The sequence below is a fragment of the Gilbertella persicaria genome, assembly GCF_025201335.1.
Source record: "Gilbertella persicaria strain CBS 190.32 chromosome Unknown B0P05scaffold_64, whole genome shotgun sequence".
Classification (NCBI taxonomy): domain Eukaryota; kingdom Fungi; phylum Mucoromycota; class Mucoromycetes; order Mucorales; family Choanephoraceae; genus Gilbertella; species Gilbertella persicaria.
In genome coordinates this window covers 45,392-69,190 of record NW_026252025.1, presented here as the reverse complement: position 1 = coordinate 69,190, position 23,799 = coordinate 45,392, and the positions used below count along the sequence as shown (strand labels likewise).

The 23,799-nt window shown below is 37.7% G+C and overlaps 11 protein-coding genes across 11 annotated transcripts; 3 read left to right on the top strand and 8 right to left on the bottom strand.

Moving 5' to 3' along the window:
- Positions 1-1,159: 1,159 nt before the first annotated feature.
- On the top strand, positions 1,160-1,318 carry B0P05DRAFT_480016 (uncharacterized protein; the record flags this gene model as incomplete). Its single annotated transcript, XM_051575101.1, has 1 exon — positions 1,160-1,318. A coding segment is annotated over one exon (159 nt), but the record flags the coding sequence as incomplete, so codon positions are not given.
- A 545-nt stretch (positions 1,319-1,863) lies between these two features.
- B0P05DRAFT_562300 (heme peroxidase) lies at positions 1,864-4,426 on the bottom strand. The gene is made up of 8 exons (XM_051580583.1): positions 4,320-4,426; positions 3,896-4,275; positions 3,707-3,842; positions 3,575-3,664; positions 3,286-3,524; positions 3,128-3,240; positions 2,444-3,083; positions 1,864-2,395 (listed from the first exon to the last, which is right to left on the bottom strand). The coding sequence occupies exons 1-8, from the start codon at positions 4,344-4,346 to the stop codon at positions 1,900-1,902; spliced, it is 2,121 nt and encodes a 706-aa protein (XP_051430047.1). The 5' UTR covers positions 4,347-4,426; the 3' UTR covers positions 1,864-1,899.
- B0P05DRAFT_562294 (uncharacterized protein) lies at positions 4,427-6,643 on the bottom strand. Its single transcript, XM_051580582.1, has 6 exons — positions 6,581-6,643; positions 6,420-6,538; positions 5,938-6,373; positions 5,710-5,894; positions 4,836-5,665; positions 4,427-4,788 (listed from the first exon to the last, which is right to left on the bottom strand). The coding sequence occupies exons 2-6, from the start codon at positions 6,447-6,449 to the stop codon at positions 4,620-4,622; spliced, it is 1,650 nt and encodes a 549-aa protein (XP_051430046.1). The 5' UTR covers positions 6,450-6,538; positions 6,581-6,643; the 3' UTR covers positions 4,427-4,619.
- Positions 6,630-8,054, bottom strand: B0P05DRAFT_562286 (uncharacterized protein). The gene is made up of 5 exons (XM_051580581.1): positions 7,967-8,054; positions 7,819-7,914; positions 7,570-7,776; positions 7,025-7,522; positions 6,630-6,974 (listed from the first exon to the last, which is right to left on the bottom strand). Exons 2-5 carry the CDS (start codon positions 7,873-7,875, stop codon positions 6,690-6,692), a joined length of 1,047 nt encoding a protein of 348 aa, XP_051430045.1. The 5' UTR covers positions 7,876-7,914; positions 7,967-8,054; the 3' UTR covers positions 6,630-6,689.
- An 896-nt stretch (positions 8,055-8,950) lies between these two features.
- B0P05DRAFT_562282 (uncharacterized protein) lies at positions 8,951-10,156 on the bottom strand. Its single transcript, XM_051580580.1, has 2 exons — positions 9,054-10,156; positions 8,951-8,972 (listed from the first exon to the last, which is right to left on the bottom strand). The coding sequence occupies exon 1, from the start codon at positions 10,121-10,123 to the stop codon at positions 9,212-9,214; it is 912 nt and encodes a 303-aa protein (XP_051430044.1). The 5' UTR covers positions 10,124-10,156; the 3' UTR covers positions 8,951-8,972; positions 9,054-9,211.
- A 41-nt stretch (positions 10,157-10,197) lies between these two features.
- Positions 10,198-13,513, bottom strand: B0P05DRAFT_581901 (NRDE-2, necessary for RNA interference-domain-containing protein; the record flags this gene model as incomplete). Its single annotated transcript, XM_051582145.1, has 9 exons — positions 10,198-10,325; positions 10,377-10,489; positions 10,539-10,652; positions 10,699-11,093; positions 11,139-11,241; positions 11,459-11,578; positions 11,624-11,713; positions 11,766-13,248; positions 13,300-13,513. The coding sequence occupies 9 exons, from the start codon at positions 13,511-13,513 to the stop codon at positions 10,198-10,200; spliced, it is 2,760 nt and encodes a 919-aa protein (XP_051430043.1).
- Positions 13,514-14,163: 650 nt separating this feature from the next.
- On the bottom strand, positions 14,164-15,071 carry B0P05DRAFT_562277 (4-dihydrotrisporin dehydrogenase). The gene is made up of 2 exons (XM_051580579.1): positions 14,789-15,071; positions 14,164-14,734 (listed from the first exon to the last, which is right to left on the bottom strand). The coding sequence occupies exons 1-2, from the start codon at positions 14,981-14,983 to the stop codon at positions 14,207-14,209; spliced, it is 723 nt and encodes a 240-aa protein (XP_051430042.1). The 5' UTR covers positions 14,984-15,071; the 3' UTR covers positions 14,164-14,206.
- A 186-nt stretch (positions 15,072-15,257) lies between these two features.
- B0P05DRAFT_562273 (uncharacterized protein) lies at positions 15,258-16,342 on the top strand. Its single transcript, XM_051580578.1, has one exon. The coding sequence runs from the start codon at positions 15,287-15,289 to the stop codon at positions 16,154-16,156; it is 870 nt and encodes a 289-aa protein (XP_051430041.1). The 5' UTR covers positions 15,258-15,286; the 3' UTR covers positions 16,157-16,342.
- A 1,367-nt stretch (positions 16,343-17,709) lies between these two features.
- On the top strand, positions 17,710-18,544 carry B0P05DRAFT_479999 (S-adenosyl-L-methionine-dependent methyltransferase; the record flags this gene model as incomplete). Its single annotated transcript, XM_051575099.1, has 2 exons — positions 17,710-18,151; positions 18,198-18,544. The coding sequence occupies 2 exons, from the start codon at positions 17,710-17,712 to the stop codon at positions 18,542-18,544; spliced, it is 789 nt and encodes a 262-aa protein (XP_051430040.1).
- On the bottom strand, positions 18,407-21,957 carry B0P05DRAFT_312062 (MCM2/3/5 family-domain-containing protein). Its single transcript, XM_051573506.1, has 6 exons — positions 21,732-21,957; positions 21,546-21,683; positions 21,261-21,493; positions 20,947-21,211; positions 18,964-20,895; positions 18,407-18,912 (listed from the first exon to the last, which is right to left on the bottom strand). The coding sequence occupies exons 2-6, from the start codon at positions 21,546-21,548 to the stop codon at positions 18,646-18,648; spliced, it is 2,700 nt and encodes an 899-aa protein (XP_051430039.1). The 5' UTR covers positions 21,549-21,683; positions 21,732-21,957; the 3' UTR covers positions 18,407-18,645.
- B0P05DRAFT_562270 (VTC domain-containing protein) lies at positions 21,577-23,794 on the bottom strand. Its single transcript, XM_051580577.1, has 5 exons — positions 23,708-23,794; positions 23,342-23,667; positions 23,091-23,290; positions 21,732-23,044; positions 21,577-21,683 (listed from the first exon to the last, which is right to left on the bottom strand). Exons 1-5 carry the CDS (start codon positions 23,766-23,768, stop codon positions 21,652-21,654), a joined length of 1,932 nt encoding a protein of 643 aa, XP_051430038.1. The 5' UTR covers positions 23,769-23,794; the 3' UTR covers positions 21,577-21,651.
- Positions 23,795-23,799: the final 5 nt, after the last annotated feature.

Sequence of the window (23,799 nt, the reverse complement as noted above, 5' to 3'; positions counted from 1 at the left end):
TTCAAATTATAAAGCACATACCACTATTCTTACGGGAAATGTGCCCCTTGGTCACCAAGTGACATAAATAGATTATTTGTCTTTATAGGCACTTTGCGTTGATGTGTAGCTGGATGAAATTGAAGCCATAGATCAATAAACTCATGTTTAATGTAATCCTAATCTTTAGACAAAGGCATATAATTTTATATAGACATATGGAGGGAAGATAAGGATCAGCGTTTTGATCATGTTTGTGGTTTAAAGCCATTTTGAAAAGGCGTGAGAAAGTCTTACGCTGATATTGTCGTTTGTCTGCATGAATTATTGACCATGTTAGCCTTTTTTTGACGTAATCAAGTCCTTAGGTCTAGGCATGAGCTGTTCTTTCGAAAGACACTCTTGGTCTTTTGGTATTTTTCTCTGATGCATTCATCATGATGGGAATAGATGTATTTCATATCTACATCTGTGTGCCGCGAGGCTCAACATTGGGTTTAGAGGATCTATGTTAGACGAGTAGCATAGTAACTGTATTATCAATATCAATTTTTGCAATAAACAAGATCTTAAAGGTACCCAAAACCGCATTTCAAATTAAAAGTAGAAAAGCCTTTTATTGCACTGTACAATAGTGAATCAAGTTTTGAAAGCTTAAATAGTCTCTGCCAAGTAATAAGTAAGCTTTTTGGATAAATTATGCATATTCAGTTGTGATAACAATTGTCTATGAGGCTTCTCATCTTGATAAAATTTGACAAGGATTGGGCTGCGTGGCTGAATAATTAGCAAATCATTTAGATCTCTAAAGCAACTGCGCTTCTATGAAACAAAAAAAAATGGAGAGGGAAAAGACTAGCGTGGATATATGTACAGCAATAGCAAACACTTTGACAACCCTGGGTACTATATTACCATTTTAAATCATGCATGCCAAAGTAAGACAGCTGTATGAGGCTCCCGCAGAGGACTGCAAGTTATCGAGCACATCTAAAACGTCTAGAGAGGTACTGCCATCGGCCACTATTTTAACTTTATTTAAAGCACTCTTGATGTTTTGGATACACATAAGTCATGAGCAATGTTCTGACTCACAAGCATGAAGGCATCGAATGATATGTTGTAGATCGAAGACATGGCTGTGTGTATCTCCTCCCCTTTCCTACCCCCACCTCTGTAATCTCCTGAATTGAATCCAATCAAGCAATTTTGGTTGATTGTAAAGAACTCAACAAAAAAAAAACTAGTGACAGAAACAGTGCCTTATCGAGTGATTTGCAAGCCTTTTTTATTTATAGTGGCAAATATGTTTTTGTACCATTACACATTTGAGGACTAAACTAAATCTTGATGATAAAAAAAAAAAAAACTTCTTTGTACTACTTGTTTCAGAGAATCTACCATATGATTTGAAAAAAAGAGTGCAAATTAAAATCACGGAAGGTACAAACTTAAATTCTATTCAACACAACGCCAATGAAGTACTCCGCATAATGAGCCCTTTTCTCGAATGACACAAGAATTACGTATAAATATATAAAAGAAAGGACAAAAGGAGCAAAGAAAAAAATATTTTTTTTATCTTTTTTGTTTCTTCATTATTTTTTATATGTTAGCCTCACTGTCAAACACAACTCACAATGTCTATGAATGGCCACTCAATGAAATTGAAGAGAAGCTCATGACAATGGCTACACTCCAACTACAACAACAAGGAACCACACATCTTAAGCGTACTACTGTTCGTTGTCGTTCTTGCCATAGAAAGTTCCATTCAAAAGGAAATCTTGCTAATCATCAACAACTGTATCAACACTCTTAAAACTTCACATCTACATGCATGCATTTATACCATTTTGTAAATAAATAAAAAAAGAATTTATTGATCATGACAAGCTTATGATTGTGTTGCACAAGAACTTATTGTTTTCTTGGAACGTTAAACAAAGTCCTGAGCTCTTCTGAACTAAAGGCGTTGGTTGCATCGGGAAATGAATTGGCAATTAAAGTAGGGAACACACGGTTATTACCATGAGGATCACCTCGAGAGTACTCGAAGCCCCAGTTGGTCAAAGTAGCAGGTGTCATTTCTTTAGTCAAGATACGGTCATTTCTTAGTAAATTGACAGCATCACTTAAAATGGCTCGACCCATCGTATAAGGCAATCGAAGACCTGTTTGTTTTGTGCGTTCGACCATCAGACCTACATATAGTTCAACTCGGTCAGGTGTCCCATATAACTTCTCCAGCCCCTTTTGGACTTCAACATCCTCAGTAAAGTCTGCAAATGTTTTCATAGTCGTCAGGTTAAGAAACTTTCTGAAATCATTAAAGCTACAAATCTCCAGTGCACGGGCTTGGTTAATACCGGCAATTTCAACATGTTCCAGAGCAGCAGGCGTATTACGTCCATTACTATATAAACATGTGAGTGATTTCCATTATTTATGTACACATACTTACCCAATTTCTGATAGGGGTTGATTATAACCGTCTCTTAAACCTTGTATAATATCTGTGTCCTTGAATTTACCAGTCTGAAGATCACGGTGTGCACCAGCAATAGGCAAGCCCTTTGCTAATTCTTCGTCAGAAGCATTTACGAAATGTACATTGAACTCTTGTAAAAGTTGGTCGAAGAGGCTTTCATCTTGTGTACCCTTGTTGATCAATTCTCGGTATTCGCCAGGATGTTTTTGTTCTCGCTTTTCTTTCATTTTGTTCATCAAAAGGCTCATCACCTGATCAATCCACTCAGAATCCTTTTTACCAATACCAGCGTGCCATCGATAGATGACGTTGAATTCAATAGAGACAGCATTGCCGTAAATTGGGTTTGAAGGTGTAGCAAACGGGTCAAGAATGAAATCAGAATCTGCTGTAGTACCAATAATCGTTCGAATATAGTCATGAATAACAACATTAGCATAACAAGCATTGTTGATCAAACGTGCTGTCTGGAACAAATGTTCGTCTTGTTCTTCTTTACTCTTGAGGCGCTTTCCAGGACCATAAGAGAAACGCTCATTTTCATTGATTTCCAACAGTTTCTTTGCGATATAATTATGATTACGGGAGAACATAACCAATAGACTAGCAACACCTTTCAAAATCATAAGTATCACCCAAACAATAGGAATGACTTACCTGCAGGCTGAATGACGAGACGTTTATCAAACCATTGATCAGGTTTCAAAAGACCGTCTTTCATTTCACGCACTGACTCTTGATTTTCTTGGTTGAAACCATAAAGTGGAGAACTAGGATCATTAGACATGTATAGAATCCATAAAACTATGACTTACAGGTCAATATAGCTTGTGGTCAGATTACGCTTGGGGTCATTTGGGTCAGTATAAAACAAATCATGGGTGATAAGAATGGCCAAATAGAGTAACATCATGTTGACACTGCCTTTGTGCTCATTAAATACACCCTCAGGTCTTCTCAAGAGTTTGTCAAACACGAGTTTAGCCGAAGGTAGATTTGTATTATTAAGGCCAGTTCTTACTACAGTACGGGTATAATTCGAACCCGATTTACCCTAGTTTAGAAAAGAATAAATCACACATGAATGTGATTGAGTGGACTTACAACTTCAGGGAAAATAAGACTGTTATAACTTCCATCAGCAGTGCGGAAACTATGGCCAACGTAGTTGATAAAAGGCTTGGGGAGATCATTCTATGGTAGAATAAGTCAATGATTCTTGTTATAAAAACTTACATAAAACTGTTGGATTAATGGCTGAGTAACAACATAAATAAGGTCACTGTATTCTGGTCCCAAATTGCCTAAAATGTTCATGACAGATTCGAACGTGTTGTTACGATCGTTCACTGGCGCATTTTTTCCAAGTAATCTAGTGTGTAACAAGGGTCAATAGTCTATTTTTCGTGCTACATGGGGCTTTACCTTTCAGTAATGGCCCCTAACAACGTAAGTTGGTCTTTGATAGGCAGGGATAAAGCATCTTTAATAGCACCCGTATTGGTAGGGTTGATATGGAGTGCAGCCTTGATGTTTTGAGCCAGGGATTCCAAGGTCCATTTGAACCCTGTGGGTTGAGATGAAGGGCTTGGATCAACACGACCAGAAGAAGAAGGAGGAGAAGACTTGTTCGCCTTTAATACCACTGCACCTCCATTAGCCGCTTTGAATTGAGTAGTGGTCTTGGGAGATTTGCGCTGTATGTTTTCTGTAAGTGCATGAAAGCTTTTGATCAAATCTTCGTCTTCCATGTCATGTTTGATCTTGTCCAAAAAATCGACAAAGTAATTGCGAGGTTCAATGGGCTAAATTGAATCAATGAACTGCTATCAAGTAGCATGCAACTTACTTTAGCTACAGGTGAAGGTCCTAGCATATTTGTTTAATGCAAGAAAGAGAATAAAGAAAAAAGAAAAGAGAAAGTTTTCAAGGCGTGTTTAAATAAGTAAGAAAATAATTGCCATCCTTAGGAAGAGATCCTTCTGCTGTAACTTAACGATAGTCACTTGCATATGTGCTTGTATCATTTCGCGTACGATGATCCTTTAAAGCACCAGCATGAGACGCTTTTGATTACATTGTGGTACCCCCGTTGTACGACAATTTACGGCATGTTGTTTAAAATGGTTAATTCCTTTATTTGCATAATTTACGCAGGCTTATTCTTGACTGAAGCAAAAATAAAACCGCGTCGAGTGGTATCAGCAATGGTTTCTAATGCATGTTCATCTTCTATACTCCAACGTTCTTCTAATGGAATATCAGCTAAACCCACTGCTTTTAGTTTCTTTTTATATGCCACCCGCTTTTCTCTTAACCTATAATAGAATTTGTTTGTTTATATGTTTTGATGCAAGCAACTTGCCTTTCTCTTTCTTGATTGGATCTATAACCTGTAGTAAAGCAATACGCCGTGTTTGGTTCCATGCTTTCGTACATCTTTGAAAACAAATTCAAGAACTGTGATTGTCTTGTGTCTTCTGTTGGCTGGGGTAATTCGAACCGTGCAACCACTAATTGCTTCAAGGCATGTTGCTCCATTACCTTTTGGGCCACTTGTTCGTCATTCTCTAAACTAAAGTATCCCTTATGTTTCTCTAGTTTTTGTTTCATCAAATAGCTCAGATTGGCTCCACATTCAACGACGGCACCTGTCTGATGACTTCTGTCCAAGAAATCCAAGATGGTCTCTACCTGAGATAGGCCTGCTAAGCCATAATTGAGACCATATCGAAGCTTACGCTCCAAGAGTTCTAAACTAGCACTTGCATCTTCGCATGGATCGTGGCCCTTTTCTTCGCCTGGCTTTTTATCTTGATCACGTACCTGAATTGTCCGTTTCAGGTACCGAGTAGATAGATCGCGTAAAGAAGGTTTATAAGGTGGACCATTTTTGTGATGATAGATGATGGAAGTATCAATGATGTAAGGATGGCGCATCTTGAGGCATTTGAGATCATTGACAAGACCATGACCTACAAGAATTGTATCGCCCGTCACGAATTTCATGATTTTTTGTTGAATGTCACTTAATGTGGTTGTAATATACTTGAGTGATGCTTCATCTACACCGCTGATATGTGTTACGTAGTCTGTGATTTCTTCAGAAGGTTTGACAAGTTCGTTAATCAAGATCTTGTGTTCTCGGTCAATCAGGGCTACTCTAGTGACTGCATAACCATTGACAGTTTTACACTAACATACCGCATTAGTTTCATCGCCTTGTTGATTCGAGTTACCATTTCACAATCAAGAGCAACTAATGTCTTGGGTTCCAATCCTGTTTCAGGCAAAGTATCTACCCAGCCTTCTTCTAAACTACTTTGGGGATCTAAAACTGAAGGTATAGGGAAATCTTCCATTTTAAGTGTCTCTTTTGACATGACTAGTATCTCAGGTGCGATGGCTCTCTTATGATCAGGGTCTAGGATAGTGTCAATATCTAGTTGCTTTATGCCTCTATATACCTGCATCTTCTTCTTCACGCTTCTTTTTTATCTCTCCTTTAGATAAAGGAACTTCCAATAACTCTAAAAATCGATCATGGACTCGCTTATATTGGTCAAATCCCACTGCACTCACTAGACCTAATATTTCTTTTTCTTGTTCGCCTTGTTGAATGTAAGAATAAAAAGCACTGGATTGGAGTTGTTGATAAATGTCAGGTACGGTTGCCTTGGAAACCTGAAAGATATCCAGGGGTAAATGCATTGTGTACGGATCAAGAATAGGCACATCTATAATGATGGCTTTTTGGATAGGCGCTACACCTGGAAAGTCAGGAATCTCGGCTAATCGTGCTTGTTTGCCTTTAGGCAAAAGGGCTGTTAGCATGAGGTTACGTGCATCTTTCATGGAAGCAAAGTCATTGAAATGTTTAAAAAATAGTTTGGGATGAATAACCTTGCATAAACGATGAGTTCTTTTTTTTTCGGTTGATTGGACTCACAAGTTCATTATCTTGCATCTCAAATGTCATGCCAAGTTTACGTGCCTTGGTGGCCTTCTTTTTTTGTTTGGCAGTCAACTGAACTTCATCTGAAGTCTTTGGTTTTTTGATCTCGAGATCTAATGAATGAATAGTATGTCCCATGTCTTTTCTAATCTTACATTCTGAGCTCATGTCTGTAGCAGAAGTAGCGTGAACGCGTTTGTCCATTGAACAAAAAAAAAGGGAGAAAAACTTTATTTTAATAGCATGAAAGTGACTTGGTATTTATTAAAGCTTGGCTTTAACTTCCGTCTTGACTTGTTCTTCCAATTGTTGTCTACGTCTTTTGGCGACTACCAAAGCAGAAGCAGCTCTTGAACTGGTAGGGCGGCCGATTTGCTCTGAGATCCATTCACCTGTTTCTACCAAAGCATTCAAATCAACACCTGTCTTGAACCCTAAACCATTCAACATGTAGACAACATCTTCAGTAGCCACATTTCCCTTGGCTCCAGGAGCATAAGGGCAGCCACCAAGACCAGCTACTGAACTATCAACTACACGAACACCATACTAACGAAAAGAAACTTTAAGTATGAAATGACATAAAATATGATTCTCACCTCTAAGGCCTTCAAAATGTTAGCTAAGGCTTGACCATATGTATCATGGCAATGAACCGCAACAGCTTCTACAGGTACAACCTTAAGCACATGATCTAATAAAGTAGCCATGGACCCAGCAGTGCCTACACCAATCGTGTCACCCAAACTGATTTCATAACAGCCAGATTCATATAAATCCTGAGCGACGTCAGCTACTTTCTGAGGGTCCACAGGGCCTTCGTAAGGACATCCCAACACACAAGACACATAGCCTCTAACACGCAAATTATGCTCCAAGGCCTTTTTCAATACCTCCTTGGCTCTTGAAATTGCTTCTGCTGTAGAACAGTTGGTGTTTTTTTGATTGAATGTCTCGGTGACAGCAGCAAACAAAGCTACTTCCTCTGCACCTGCAGCTAAAGCACCTTCCAATCCTTTCAAATTGGGTGTCAATACGGGATAATAAACACCTGTTTTCTTTTGAATTGAAGTCAACACTTGTTTATTATCTCCCATCTAAAACTACATGAGAACATTGAATTTCTTTCATTTTTTTTTCTTACCTGAGGAACCCATTTAGGACTGACAAAACTTGTAGCCTCAACCACAGGCAAACCATTCTTGGCGAGTCTTTCAATCAATTCGATTTTTACTTGAGCAGGTACAAGTGTTTTTTCGTTTTGTAAACCGTCTCTTGGACCTACTTCGACAATTTTGACAAACTCGTTAGAAGCAGGACGAACAAAAGTACGCTTTATTTGTAGAGCAGCCTATAACATGTCAATCATAATGATATAAAATTTCATTATTACTTGGCTTTGAAAAGAAGACCTTGAAGCAACAAGCCTTGGAAGAAGAGTGAACCGCATTATTATGAATACAGAAAAAAGAAAAGGGATATTCACTGCCTAAATAAAATACAAATTCAAACCCACAGACGTGAGAATTTTTATTGGTTACTTGAGGTATTTTTTCCCATCAATCAAGCACCGTGTCGCCGAAAGTGTGATTAACTTTATTGTTTCTCTTCTTTCTTTCTTTCTTTCTTTCTTTAAAAAAAACATACTAAATAAACAATTGTCGAGCACCTCTTTCTTGTCAAAAAGTGAGTTCTGATTACTTGCCCATTTTACCAACTATGGCTGTATTATCAATGTTGATAGCCATGATTTTAGAGAAAAAATCTTTCATTTTTCTACAAATGCAGTAAGTCTTCATCGTTATCGCCCCAAGTATGTTACTGATAAACAATATTAAATAACTTCTAGATATAAGTGAATCTTTATATAGTATTATCTGAATGGTTCGCATTGACAAACAAAGATTATCCGAATTGGCCCATTTTTCTTGGTTGTGGGCCCCCTTAGGCTGACCTGATTTCAAATTGTTATATTTGTAATTCTAATCCTTGATGTTTATATTGACTTGACTAAAAATATGCATGATGGTTGATTTACAAACTTTGACTTGTTTAGTATCGTCATCGTTGTCTATTCATTCTGAAGAAGATAGACCAAGACCTTTACATGGACAATTGATATTAGTTGCGGCTTCCAAAGATGTTCAAACTTGTCAATACATTACAAATTAACTAACGAAGTCAACTTAGTAGAGAGCAAATAAATTGAAATACCATCTCCATGGATACTTAACTTCAAAAGATCTTTAGAAAAACGTTTTGAATACGAGCATCCCACCTTGAACCAACTACGACATCTTTTTCTAGTTCGAACATCCATTGCACCTTTCCTTTTTGTTCATATAGCATAGACTTCAGGTAGGCCGTTAATGATGGATGACTTCTAGCCATTGCTTTACATCAGTAAGAAGCTGTCTCTACGACAGACCCAAGAACCCTAAGCTCTATAAAAAATAACCCGAGCGCAAGGAACCTTCGTGTCTACGACAAAAGCCTTCTGCAAAGATAAGACGGAAGTAAAAGGATATCACACTTGTTCACGAAGTGGTAGGTCATTTTTGCAATGTCATCCTAGGGTTTGATGATGTCTACGTTGCTGATTGGTTTCCACCTTAAAATATACTGAAGGCTTCTCATGAGATAAAAGCTCTCTTGATAACAAGGGAACAAATAAGAAAATGACATGATCGTCTTTTTTGATTGGCTGGTTGAATTTTCTTTATTTGACTGAAATGATTCACGATCAAGTAATCATGGATGCCCTCTAGACGGTCCTGTTGCCTCATTCACTGTGTCCATACAGTGACTAGGCCAACAATAAGGCCCGTTAAAAGTAAACTGGCAAGGCTTGTAAAAATATTTAGCATTTGAAATGCCTGTTGTCTTTTCGACATAAACATACGCATTGTAGGATCACAAGCAAAATAACGCCAGGCACCATACCACCAAAGTGGGAAAAACAAAAATCCAAATAGAAATAGATACATGTCTTTGGATGAGAAATACACTGTTTTACTCACAGGCACCATATCCGACGGCGTTGGAATCTGTATTATTATACTTTGCTGCTCTTCTTCTTCCTGACCAGCAGGTGTATGAGGAGGTTCATGAAGTGCTTGATTGACAGCTATCATATCATGCTGATTTCTTCTGGTTCGTTGCAAGTCCAAGATGATATCTTCTTGCTCCATGTCTTGTTGAATTTTTTCATTATCTAGTTGAGGATGATAAAGGCGAATACTATCCCATTTGGTTTGCATATGAACTGTATCAATAAGGTCGTGTCGATTGTTTTTTGAAATGTTGCCAAGCCCTATGGTTGGACAAGAGCTACCTTGAGTCAATGCTGTCAAAATATTTGATAATGTCTGACGTTTTTTTTGGTTTTGTTGTCGGCTTTTGTATTTCCTGAGTGATGTGTTAGCATAGAAAGCAGCCCGAAGATCGTTGTGATATTTTTTATTAGGCAGTGATCTTTTTGGAGAAAGGAAGGCGCTTCGTGAAAATGGCGGATAAGTATAAAATCGTTTGACGCCTTTATAGGAAGAAGACAAAGGCTGTTTCTTCCGAGTCATAAAGTCTGATCTAGGACGTTGGTGAATCAAAATATCGTCTGAACTTCCATTGTTATGTGTATAGTAATAATGGCACATAGGCCAAGTACTTTGTACGGAATCAATTGTATTGCGACGTTGCATGATAAAGAAAAAGAAAGAAAGAAAGAAAGAAAGAAAGAAAAGTTGTATATTTATTTACATACAGGATTGACAACTTACAACAGGTCTTCTTCTATTTCAATTCTGATACGAATCTCCTTTTCCATCATCAAACTGATGAGCTCATTCTTTTCCTTTTCGGTCATTGTCTTTTCAAACATTTGAATACCCAATAGATAAAGTTCTTTTTTTTTGTTCTTACGAGTTAATAAACTATTTCGCCTGCTTACTTTACCTTTTGACCAAGGACATTCACGAATGGATCGATAAAAGAGAGTCTTTGCTCGTTGAATATCATTTTGCTTCATTTCAAACTCAATGTAGTATTTCCATAACAAGATGGAGGATCTGCAGTGTAACAATGAATCCCCAATTACCAGCATGAAATAACCCTTACCTTGTATGTTGAACAGCTTTTTCAAAGTGATTGCGAACAGAATTCACTTGATAAGGTTTATGGCGATGTAATTCACTGTAAATTGTACATAGCCATAAAATAACATTGGCATTTCTATGAAACCATATAAGCAAAGATGTAGGTAGAACATAAAACTTACTTTAATTTATCATTTAACAAATGCTGTACTCGATTATAGATCTTGGTTTTTGATTCATTCCAGACATAAAATGATAAAAACATAGTGTTGTTGGGAAACAAAGCAAGTGCTCTTTCCATTGCTGTACGAATAGCACTTGCTTTATGTGTTTGAGACAAAGCATGATGGTAAAGTAAAGTAGCATATTCAGTCCAGAGCATTTCAGCAGCATAACCTCGCTCAGCATGTCTTTCTCTGATGTATTCAAGTGCATGTTCATAAACAACTTGAGCACTTGAAATACCACTTGACAGGTATTCAAATAACCCACAACATACAATAGTATAAAATGCTGCTTGTCTTTCTTCCTCTGATTCTGAAAGTGTAGATAATTGTGCTATTCTCTGAGAAAAATACTATAGGCTATGATAAGTACAATACTAAAAGCTGTCTTATTTTACCTCTCTTGCTCGCAAAATGGATGTTGTTGTTGGTGATGGCGTATTTTCATCTAATGAGTGATGTAAGTAAGGAGTAACCAGCATGTTAGTCATTACCATATGGCTTATTATTTGACATGGATAATAAAATCTTGAGTGCTTCATTGGGCCTATTGTCCTCTAATTCGAGTTTGGCAAACATGCTGTGCAATAATGGTGCAGCTGATACTTGCTGCATGTCGTACATCGATAATGCAGTTAAATAGACCTTGCGTGCCTAAATAAGGAGAGAGAGAGAGAGAGAGAGAGAGAGAGAGAGAGAAAGTGAGCCACTGACAAACATGATGCGTCTCTTTACCTCGCTTATTCTATCATGGCTTTTTTCCATTTGTGCATATGCATTCCAAAGTTTTAGACTGGCTCTATTGTCCTTGAGGAGACTTTTAGCTAACCGACGGCCCCTATGTGTATTGTTTAGTGTTTACCAAGTATTGATTCTTGCTTACAGTTTTTGTCCACAACTTGATTCAAATGCCAAATAACAAATCATCAAGTGTTCATTTTTTTCAATAGCAAGAATCTGTTCAAATGCATTTCTATTGTGTCCAATAAGAATCAAACATAGCATTTTTGTTATATACGACTTACCTTGTAAACTGTTCATCTACGTTACAATGAATAAACTCTTTTCCAGACGCCTTGAACCAGGATCCAGATTTGGCAAATAATTCAGAAATTCCCACAGGATATGAATTGGGTATAGAATAAGGATGGGCAGCAGCCGTTGTATGTTCAGGATTCATAGGAACACCTGCAACGTACCATAATAAATGCCTGGCGTTGCCTTTGTCTTGTGGCCAGAAATCATGCAATGCTAAATCATTGTGTGTAAATGTGTCTGTGAAAAAGTGTGTGTTGGTTCCTATTTCTGGTGGTGTATAAGGCAATCCCAAAAAGACAAAAATACTATAGATCAGACTGTAGCGTGCATCAAATGTCGTAATGTTAAACAAAAAGGGCTTGACGTCTTCAATCAAAGGAATACGAAAAGGGTCAGTATCTTCATCTTCTGCTTGACTCATACGAAGAGGCAATCGATGTGTGTTTTCTTGAGCTTGTTCAGCATGAAGCCAATCTGTCAATGTCAATATTTCGTCTTCTTCCTCATCATTCTTCTTTTCTACAGTGACTTCAGGTACATCTTCCCCATTGTTTGTCTTGCGATAATACTCTGCCCAGCCCAAAGCGCCTTTCTCGCCAAACCGAAGTACTTCACTCTCCCAAAATTCAGTAAACCAACGCTTCTTTTGTTCTAATCCTGTCATTTCAAAGATACGTGGTTGAAACAGATTGAATTCAACAGCTGCTTGAAGAATAGCAAATGCCTTTTCTTGATATCCAGATTGCTTCACAAACAAGCATGCTCTTAATAAGATATAGACCATAATGGATTCAATGTCTTCTTTACGTTCTCCATGAGCTTGTTGAGCATATTTGCCAAGCACAGCCAATGCATCTTCAAATACATGCACACACTGTGTAAATGAGAAACTAGCAAAATTGGTTTGTCTTAAATTGATATAGTCAGACCATAGTCGAATGGAATCAGGATGGTCCTTGAGGACTGTATCCCATTTTCGAAGTAAACGAATAGTCTCCCATACTTCAGCACCACAGGCGAGATAGGCATGGATTAGTTCTTCACTTGTTGGATTATGGTCCAATGCTTTCTCAAAAATACTGAGCTTCACTTCATTCAAACTAGTACGGTTCTTTTGGCTCGTACTGGCCGTTGGGTCAAGACCGCGGGCTGCTTCATCTTGAAATTGAATAAATTCAAGCCAAAGAGATACATTCTTAGGATTCTGGTCCAATGCTCGATTGTATTCAATGGTGCGTCGACGCATTTGATCATCAAAACTTTCACCCTCTTCTTCCACTTCTTCTTTTTCTTCTATATGCTTGACTTTGTTACCTTCAATAGAACGATAGTCTACATCACTTGAATCCCATAAACTATCTTTATCTGGTTTAATACGAACATCATCAAATTCAATTGTATGTCTATTGGATGCAAACGGATCAGGCAAATCAAGGTTAGGTTTGATATGAATCTTCTTTAGTGATTTGTCTAGTTCTTTCCAAGCATAATCTGAATCTGTGTATCGTTTGGATACCTAACAAGCGTCAGTCTCTATTGTGGCAATATATTGCTTTACTTTGCTGTCTGATTTATCCAATAAAGTCACTTGGCCAGATTTTGATTGAGAGCCATCAATGCGTTTAAAGGGTGGTAATCCAATCACTGAGCCTCCACCCATACGCTTAAATGTAGGTACAGAATATACATGATTGCTACCATAAGTTAAATTATCTTGGTCGCCTCTCTTGTCCATGACAAAGGTGAGTCCAGTCGAAAGTGTACCACTATAAATCAACTAGTTAGACATGCATTGTGGTTGTATGAATCTACTTTACGTATGCACTATTTCTGGTGAACGTTCTCGTTTAGACTAATGGAAAAAAACAACGTTCAATCAACTGCATTGGGCTAGTCATAGTTACCTTGTGGCGTGAACTAGGTGAGCGAGAACGCTTTCTATGTGATCGGCTGCTTTTGGTAGGAGACCGTGAGTGATGTCGACTGCTTTTATATGAACGTCTAATAGGAGATCGATCTCGGCGATGACGATGTGATCGTTTCTCATCTGGTGATCGTTCTCGTCGTCGCTTTTTGTCGTCGCGTTTTTTGTCTAAGTGGAATGTGAATACTGTATTCCTGTTTGTGTTAGTACCTTCTTGTTTATTGAGTGAAGAAAGGTCAGGTGCACTCGAGAAAGAAGGAATAGGTAAAGAAAGTGCCGAAGAGAAGGAGGGTGGCGGTGGTATTTCTTTAGCAAGTGCCTACACATAATTCATAAATAACATACTTTATGTGTGTATATCTCGTACTTTCTGATGATTATCTGAACTCATGGTGGAACAGGGAAAAAGGAAGCGTGAATTCAGACATATTGCTTTTTTTTTATACCGGAGTGCATTTTTCCGGTTGTTTATGCTACGGTTTATTTATTATTTATTTACAAGTTTTACCAAGGAAGAACATTTCCTTCAAAATCAAAGTAACCACCATTGTCCTTGACAGTGGCATTCTCAATCTTTGCGAGTTGACCAGAAACAGAGTCTTGAGGTTCAACAGGTGCACCATCGCCTCCCATGTCTGTCTTGACCCAACCAGGATGAGAAGCATAGACAATAAAATTTTCTTTTTCAAGCACATGAGCTGTTACGCGAGTGAGCATGTTTAAAGCAGTCTTGGAAATGTTGTAGTCAACAACACCACCATTAGGATTGATTTCGTTTATCTTGGCAAGTGAACCCAAGATAGAAGAGATATTGACAATCTTCTTGACCTTGTCTTGACCACGTTTACGAAGCAAAGGCAAGAAAGCTTGGGTGGCTTCAGAAGTACCACAAACATTGGTTTCGAAAGTCTTTAAAAGGTCAGACTTGGAAACAGTTTCGGGGTTGATGCTAGATTTGCTGCCAATACCAGCATTATTGATAAGCACGTCAATACCTTCAGAGGCGTGCTTTTCAATTTCCTTAACAGCAGCCTAAACACATGGTTACTGAATTTCTCTCTCTCTCTCTCTGTTCTTTTTTGTTACCTTCAGTGACTCTTCATTTGTCGTGTCGAGTTTGACAGAAAAGACTTTTTTGTTATCGACGAGTTTTTGAAGACCTTCAGAGGCATCAGGGTTACGAGCACAAGCAAATACAGTGTTGCCCTTAGCAGCAATTTGACGAACAAATTCAAGGCCAATACCACGAGAAGCACCAGTAATAACGTAAACAGAAGACATAATGAAGATAAATGAAATAAAAAACAAATATTATTTTTGAAGGGTTTTTTTTATTTATACAGTCAAATGTCGAAATGTCAGAAATAATTGTCGAATCTAGAAAAATATATGTCATAAGCTTGTCACTTTGGTTAAAAATAATTGTCGGAACTAGCTAACTAAAATTGGCAGGAAGATTGCGCACATCTTCTGCACCTGTCCTTCTCTCTTCCTAGATATAAAAGCTATCTAAGCTTTCTTTCTTTCTTTGCTTTCTATTCTTCACTTTCAAAACAAAAAAAAAAGAGGGCACTACTAAACAAAATGGAATATTCTTATGATTTCTTCCCTCAATTAAACACATTTATGTCAAATCAAACACAATTATCAACTTATACTCAATGTGAAATGCTGTCATATCCGATTGATTCCGTCTTGGATCATGGTCATTCAGTCTACTGCCAGGACAATTACACTTATCAACAACAAAAAAGCATTTTGGAGTCACAAGTCAACTTTTCTCCTTCCACTACATATCAACAGCAATCGCTTGTATACCCCATCTATAACCAACCATACTGCCAACCTCAGCAACCGAGGAATAACAACATGTACTATACAGTAGCTCCATCTACATCTCCTTCTCCTGTTTTCTCCGAGACATATCAATCTGCAAATGATACGAGCCAACATTTTCTATTGCCAATAGATCAACGAAAAGCAAGCCCTCGACGTAATTCTTTATCGTCTTCCATGTCTTCCCCTTCATCATGCTTCTCAACTCTTTCCTCTTTTACAACAGAAGAAAAACCTACTAAAGCGTCCTCTCTTTTCCGTTGTGAATATATGGGCTGCACTAAAACATTTACACGTACATACAATCTCAAGTCGCATCGACGAACTCATACAAATGAGAAGCCTTTTGCATGCAAACTGTGTCCTAAAGCTTTTGCAAGACAGCATGACTGCAATCGTCATGAAAAACTTCATTCAGGATCAAAACCTCATCCATGCAAATACTGTAACAAGTCGTTTGCAAGACAAGATGCATTAAACCGACATTTAAAAAGAGATAAAAGAAGCACCCAAAACAAAGGAGAAGAAGACCATTTACAGCCTCCACCATGCCTCTTGGCTAAATTGAGACAGAAGCAAATGGCAGCGTTAAAGAACAAAAAGAAGAAGAACGTTTAGTCTCACTTTCTTTTGTCTGGATACAAGAGAGCCCTATTATATATATATATATGCATATACTATCAATTTTCATTAGATTATAATATTCTTATTCGTCTGTATGTTTATTATTATTGTTTTTCTATTTCAGTGTTTAAATATATTCTATACGCATAAACCAATGTATATCTTTTTGACTGCTTCTCCTCGGTTTTTGCAAGCTTTTTCATTGCCTTTTTATGACACGTGTCTAGTAAAAGACAAAAAGACTTTTATTATATATCCAGAAAACAATCTCGTTGTATCACTCTTTGTTTCAAGGCATGTTCAACAAGCAAGGGAAGGAAAGGGCTTTAGAGTTTGTACGACACTCGCGCGCCTTCATCATTTTGATGTCTTACAAAAAGTATTGCTGATCTTCTCCTGAATTTCATATACATGTCTTCTTCCCCAAAAAATTCATTTTAATCAATAATAGAGTTTGAAATCATTTTTGGCATCTTCCTACCTCGGCAAGTATTACTTGTTTATTGTGGATTTTTCTGTGGTACAGAAAGGATTACTTTAGAAAGGAATTGTGACAAACTATTCCGAGACATCATGCTTTGGCTGTTACTACTTTATTCTTAGCATTTGGGATTTATATCTCGTTTTTTAGCAAAGCAGTAATAAGCTCACATTAAATATTGAATCTTGTCAAATTGTTCCAATGTTTGATGGTGATTCATAACGTAAAAAAACAAGAAAAAGTTGATTTACACAGTCAGAGTAATCGTGAATTATGAGTTAATTTATTGGTCTGAAGCAATGTATATCCCGTGTAACTATGTGCTCCCATCAACAGAAGCATGGACATTGATAAAGACCTCTTTTATCCTATTATGTGTTTCATCACATCTTGTACAATTGTTAGAAAAAAAGAATCTCAACTAGCAATTATGAGTCCACTTTATTGTAAAAAAAAAATGAAATTCTAAAAATTAAGCAGAGCATGAGATAAATAGATAACATTTATATTGTTACTTACATCAGATTATGAGGAAGAGCAGAGAATAGAAGGGTGACAGATATTAACCAGTATGTGTAAAATATTTACATGGATATGAGGAAGTAGTTGAATACCACTATCTTACCAATTCCACAATTGCTTCAAATCATTATATACATACTGCTACATGCTTGATCGACAATATGACTGACCAATGCTAAGCTGTGATTGATGCAAATAGTGGCTACATCAAACATTAGTCCTTTCTCTCTTTTTTTTATGTTAAGCAAACAACCTAAGCTTTTATTCTACACGGTTTATAGTGTTCATCTATTATGCCTGGGGGAACTTGTTCAAAGATGGAAAGTATCCAATTTTTATTTGGTTTCCAATATTTTTTCTGCGTGATTGTATATCTCCTATCATATTCCTTAGCGCATGAATGGATCAATTTGGTGTCATTTATGCCTGGCCAATAAGAAAGCATAATATTTCTTTATTTATTTGTTTCTTTTTGCGTTGAAGGGGCAAGCTTTTCATTTTGCATCAAAATCTCAAACTCTTTTTCCTTATTATTATCATTACCATGACAAATCAGGATCATTGGTCTGCTTCTAACTATGCCAAACATGCTTCTTTTGTACCTAAATTAGGCTCAATTATTCTTGATATGCTGGACCCACAACCGAACGAACACGTACTTGATTTTGGTTGCGGCGACGGTATTTTAACAGAAAAACTTGCCACACGTTGTCAAAAAGTCACAGGGATTGATGCCAGTCAGGACATGATTCATAGTGCCGTTGAGCAGCAAAAGGCTAGTAATATTGGGTATCATGTTGTCGATGGCTACGATCTTGATACTTGGTTTAATCAACAGAAATTATCCCATTATGATGCTGTCTTCTCAAATGCTACCCTTCATTGGCTAAAGAAAGACCCTGTGAAAGCAATTCGAAATATTCATCAAGTATTGAAGCCCCAAGGTCGTTTTGTTGCTGAAATGGGTGGGTTTATGAACGTTGGAGGTGGGTTGATTGTATAGAATGATTTTTATTTATTCTTTACATATAGAGATGCATTCTGCTTTGATTGCTGGTTTAAACAAAAGAGGATTTGACGGTCAAGCCATTTCTCCTTGGTATTTCCCTTCAGATGAAGCCTACACTAAACTGCTTGAAGAAAATGGTTTCCGTGTAGTTGAAGCCCAGTTGGTGCCTCGTATGACAGTCCTTAATACAGATATTGCTGGCTGGATTGAGACATTTGGTTTTGAATTTTTGAAGCCTTTAGCTACTGAACAAGAGCGCAAGCAACTTGCTCAAGAAGTGCAAAACTATCTCCAACCTTGCTATCAAAGACAGGATGGTAAATGGGTCGTTATGTATGTCAGACTTCGTGTTATTGCAACAAAGAATTAAATTTATTTTGTCATGAATTAAATAATGGCGTATGTATAAAAAAGAGAAAAGGAGGGCGTATATGTGTATGTGTGTATGTATGTGAGTGATTGTATGTGTATTTAGTATTGTTTTGTGATTATTCCTTGGCTCGAGTTTAAGCTATATCTATTTTTCTCGAATTGTTCAGAGTGGAAGAAGGCTTGAATATCTTGAATGTTTAATCCCTTTGCTCTAGATTCAAATTCTGCAATGGTTACTGTAATTTCTGATGGAAGCTTTCTATAACGAAGTTGGTACAATTTCCGCTTTTCAGAGCAGATATCGTCTAATGCAGCGAAAAGTAATTCATTGTCATCGCGGGAATCTCTAATGAATTTAAAGAAACGCTACAGAGAAACATTAGCCCTTCTGGATTTACTATATAAATATAGACTTACTCTACGAAGCACCTTCATCATACTGAACTTTTGAGCATTAATAAAACTATCCAGGGCTACACGAATAGCCATATCAACATCATCTGAACGAACATATTCTCTTAAATGCATCTTGGCATTAGCTTCAGCAAGACGAATCATAGATTCCAAGTGACGAACAGTAATCGGAATACTACCACTAGCAAGAGATTCTCTTCTCAATTCGGAATAAAGACGAGACAACTTGTCTTCATCCACTTGCTGAAGCTTGGGATGAATCTTTTCGCGGGCATACATGATGTACTTCTTTAACAAATCTTGATCAATGATATCAGCATCCTTTGCACCAGGTTGAGCGAACTTTCCATCGGCATCATTGTGAAGTGGGTGACTACGGATATGACTGCCAATGACATTGGTAGCCAAAGTGAGATCTTGTTCAGGATCAACCAAGTCCTTGACAACACAAAGCACATCAAAACGAGATAAAATAGGTTCAGTCAATTCAACATTTTGAGAGAAAGGGATAGAGGAATTATAGCGACCGCGAATAGGGTTAGCAGCAGCCAAGACAGAACATCTAGCTTGCAAAGTAGTAACAATACCTGCTTTAGAGATAGAAATAGATTGTTGTTCCATAGCTTCGTGGATAGAAGTACGATCAGCATCGTTCATCTTGTCAAATTCATCAATCAAGCAAACACCACGATCAGCTAATACAAGAGCACCACCTTCGAGTGTCCATTCACGGGTGACAGGATCTTTATGTACAGAGGCAGTCAAACCAACTGCACTAGCACCTTGACCAGTAGTAAAGACAGCACGATGAGCAGTCTTTTCAACATATTTGAGGAATTGAGACTTGGCAGTACCTGGATCACCCAACATCAAAATATTGATATCACCACGAATGATATGCTTGCCCTGAATGTTTTTGGGAACACCACCAAACAAGGCCAAAGCAATAGCACGCTTAATATCATCATGGCCATAGATAGAAGGTGCAATACTCTTCATGATCTTCTTACCAATACGTTTATCTTTGCCCATAGCCAAAATCTTGCTAGTATCATCTTCAGTCAATCGATAAGCTGCAAACATGTCTTCCTTTTTGCTAATAAAGTTGGCTTCAATAATAGTAGCAAACACAGGGAAACCGTTCTTCGTACTAAGAGAGGCATCGAAATTATTGCGATAAATACCAATTACTTCCACTTCTTCACCAGGCTTGGCTTGATCAATCAAGTCCCAAAGACAAATCACTTCTCTATGACGAGGTAAACGGCCAGGAGGGACAGTACCAGGAGATTCTTGAATGGTCAATTTTTGATAGTTACGATACACAGTTTGCTCCATATTAATGTTGAATGGACCTCTGCTTTGACAACTGGGACAAGCATTGATTTTGATCTCATTATGAATGTCTTGATAAAAGGGACCCAAAAGAGCTGTACATTTAGCACAGTTATACTTTACCCATTTGAGTTGAGGGAAGACACCTGTACGGCGTGTGACTACACCAGACACACGAACCAAAGTATTGAGATGATATTGTCTAAGTTCACGCAATGTATTCTTGACTGGCAAGTCTGTAATACGCACATGAATTTCACGGTGAATACGCTCGTAAGCAGGGAATTGCATCAATGTCACTTCTAAAGCAACTTCATCAAGAATTTTGAGCATGGCAATGGGTGTGTTGGATAAGAAATAGGCCAAAATAGTCTTGTCAGAAGCAGACAAATTTTCGTAATTAACTTCAAATGATTCTTTGTTGCGTTCACCCATATCTCTGATACGTTCACCATAAACAGAAGTACCGTGCTCATCAACATATGTTTGTAAAAAGTCCTTAAATTCACGCTTAATTGCTCTACGTACAGGTTCTCTGTTGATCCATGTATCAAGTGAAGTATCTTTGACATTACCAAGATCTGTCAGAGACATTTCAGGCTAATTATTTGTAAAATTAGACATCAACCAACGCGTGAATTAAGTACTTACAACACCATCATCATCTTGGTCGAATTGTTCAGCTTCATAAATATGACGATGTCTTCTCACAGGAGGCAAACTGTCATTGGCTTCGTCATCCAAACCATAAATAAAAGCGCCAGCTACTCTTCCTTCTCTTCTTCTAATTTCTACATCACGTCTGTTTAAATTGTTATCAAGTGCATTACGTGCTCCAATATCAAGAGGTTCATATTGATTGTCATCAACACCTTCAGCTTCGTAGTTATCAAGTCTTTCATTGGGAAGATAATCTCTACAAACGATATGAATAACATGACATTTGTGAAAAACATCAATTTTACCTTTCAACGTCTTGAAAGATATCAATACCATCCTCGTCGTCCGAGCCATGGATGCTTTCGTTACCAGCAAAGGAGTTATCAACAAGGTCATCTTCTTCTGCTTCGTTTCGATAGTCAGCTTCAGAAAAGAAAGGAGCGGGTGAGGAAGGGAATAAAGAAGAAGGCTCAGGTGAGTCACCCTCGTTATGAGCGTCACTATTTCTTCTTCTTTTACGCTGGGTGTTTTGGTTTGACTAGAAAGTGTGTTAGTTGAAGCTCTACTCTGCTAAAAGACTTGCTTCATACCATATTTTTTTATTATTGAAAAATAATAAAGGAACAAAAATTTTTTTGAACGCGTCTTTCAGAAAACTAAAACATCGCGACTAGGACTGCTTTTTCAAGTTTGTGTTTAATAATGCAAACCTTCAGACGCAAGGCGAACTATAGAACAGTTAGGGTAGTCATGACAAAACAAGAAAGCAAACTTACGGTATAAGTTGAGAGTAACAGCCATAATTATGGAGACAGTAAGAACAGCAGGGGCATACTTGTCAGAAAAATCTCCCGTTTCTTTACGCAAGATAGAGTTGGTTCGCACATGATAGTTGTACAAGGCATAAAACATAACACCCACAGATAAAGCAGTAAAAGCCATTGCGGATATATATCCTGTATGATCCGAAAAGTTTAACAAGCCAATAGACAAAGCATTCATTAGAATGGTGAAGCGCAGCCAATGAATAAATGTTCGTTCATTTGCCATAAATGTCTTTGGAGGAGCAGCCATTACAGGCACAACAGCACGAGGACGAGTATGCGACGATGTACTTTGGTCTTCTCCATTGCGAGATTGATACTGAGACAATAATGGTGTTGTTTCTGTATCCCTAGCTTCTCGCATAGGAGGATTAATTTGATTCAGTCTATGAACACCAAACGTTTTACTTTCAGGTTTGCGAATATCAATCTCCATTTGTGGTAACCAAAATGGCAAGACATTGATCTTGTCCTCCAACAAAGTAACACAGCCATGAATAAACTTTGAAAATTTCGGTACAGACTCAACAAGATGTGAATTCACAAGTTCAATGATCCATTGAGGGGGTTCTTGACCCAATTGTGTTTGTAATTTGACTTCGAGGACAGCATAAGGAAATCGGCACACATCAGTATCAGGTAACTGCGAAAAGGGATAGTCAATACCAATATCCATACGACGCCAATTATCACCCGATCGAGCAACATCATCGTTATCTTCACGAACCATGGTCAACTCAGTATCAAGACTGATGCGTACACGAGCATCCCCAGGTAATTGAAAGGCTGTACGATGGTAGAAGGTACGTACCATGGGATGAAGACGTTTTATCAAGACAGTGTATTGAACTTCTCGTGCCAACTGTTCCATGTCTTTTATATCTTTATCTGTCCTTCCTTGATCTTTGGATTTGGCAAACAATTTATCAGTGGTATACTCGCCTTTTAGAAATGAATTCAGGTATTTCTCCTTGATGGGGAACCGAGCCTTGACAGACTTCTCACCCGTCCAATCTTCATGATGTGTCTTGCGCTCTACAAAAATAGTTTTGGTATCCATACCACCATACCATCGCATACGAATAGCTTCTGCTCCTTCTGATTTTTCCAAACGTCCCATATAGAGTTCAAAGCCATCATTATCATAGTAAATGCTGCTAATAGCAGAATCTTGCGGCTCGAATTCTTTACTTGGATTGAATACCAAGACAGGCAGATGTTTGAGTATAAGCAGCTTCAACTCTGTTACATTATCAGGATGTACCCTTTTCTAGAATGAGTAAATACTAAACAGATGCTGTATAACATTACCAATATTTCGTTGTATTCCTGACAAATGCTGATTGTTTTCCACTTGCACCTGTACCACCATCTCTTTCTTTTCCTCTTGTTCTGACATGGTCGTATAAAGACGAAATACGAATAATCAACGCCTCATAATTTTCTTTGTAAAACGGCTTAGCATTTAGTCGAACACTAAACATTGGCTTTATGATCCAACCAGTGACTTTCTATTGGTTATTTTATCAGCCATATGTATGAATTGTAGACATCAAGCTCACGTCATGTTTTTTCATGATTTTCAAGAATCCTGTGTAGTTGAGACGAGTGAATTTAGCCAAGTCATGCACATCAGCAATAATTTGACTCAGTTCAACCTCACTTGCTGTAAACTCGTCCTCTTGAGGAGTTTGCTTTTTACACAAGACATCGACTTGTTTGTTTTCTTGTTCAATGCGTGTAGTAATCTCATTTAATTTTGCTTGTTGAAAGCTATACACTTTTTTCAAGTCCTTTTCTAGCATTTCGATAAATTGAGACTCATCTTCTTCTGTCCAACCACCACCACGAGATTTTTTTTTGAGAATCGCTTTCAAGCCGTCATAATCTTTGAAGAGTCAGTTTGCGGTCTATTGTACCATACATGCCTAAGTAATATTGCGTCCATTCTGGATACAATGATGTTCTTAAAGTGTGACCGAATTTCATTATTTATGCAGAAAAAAAAGAAAAAAGAAAC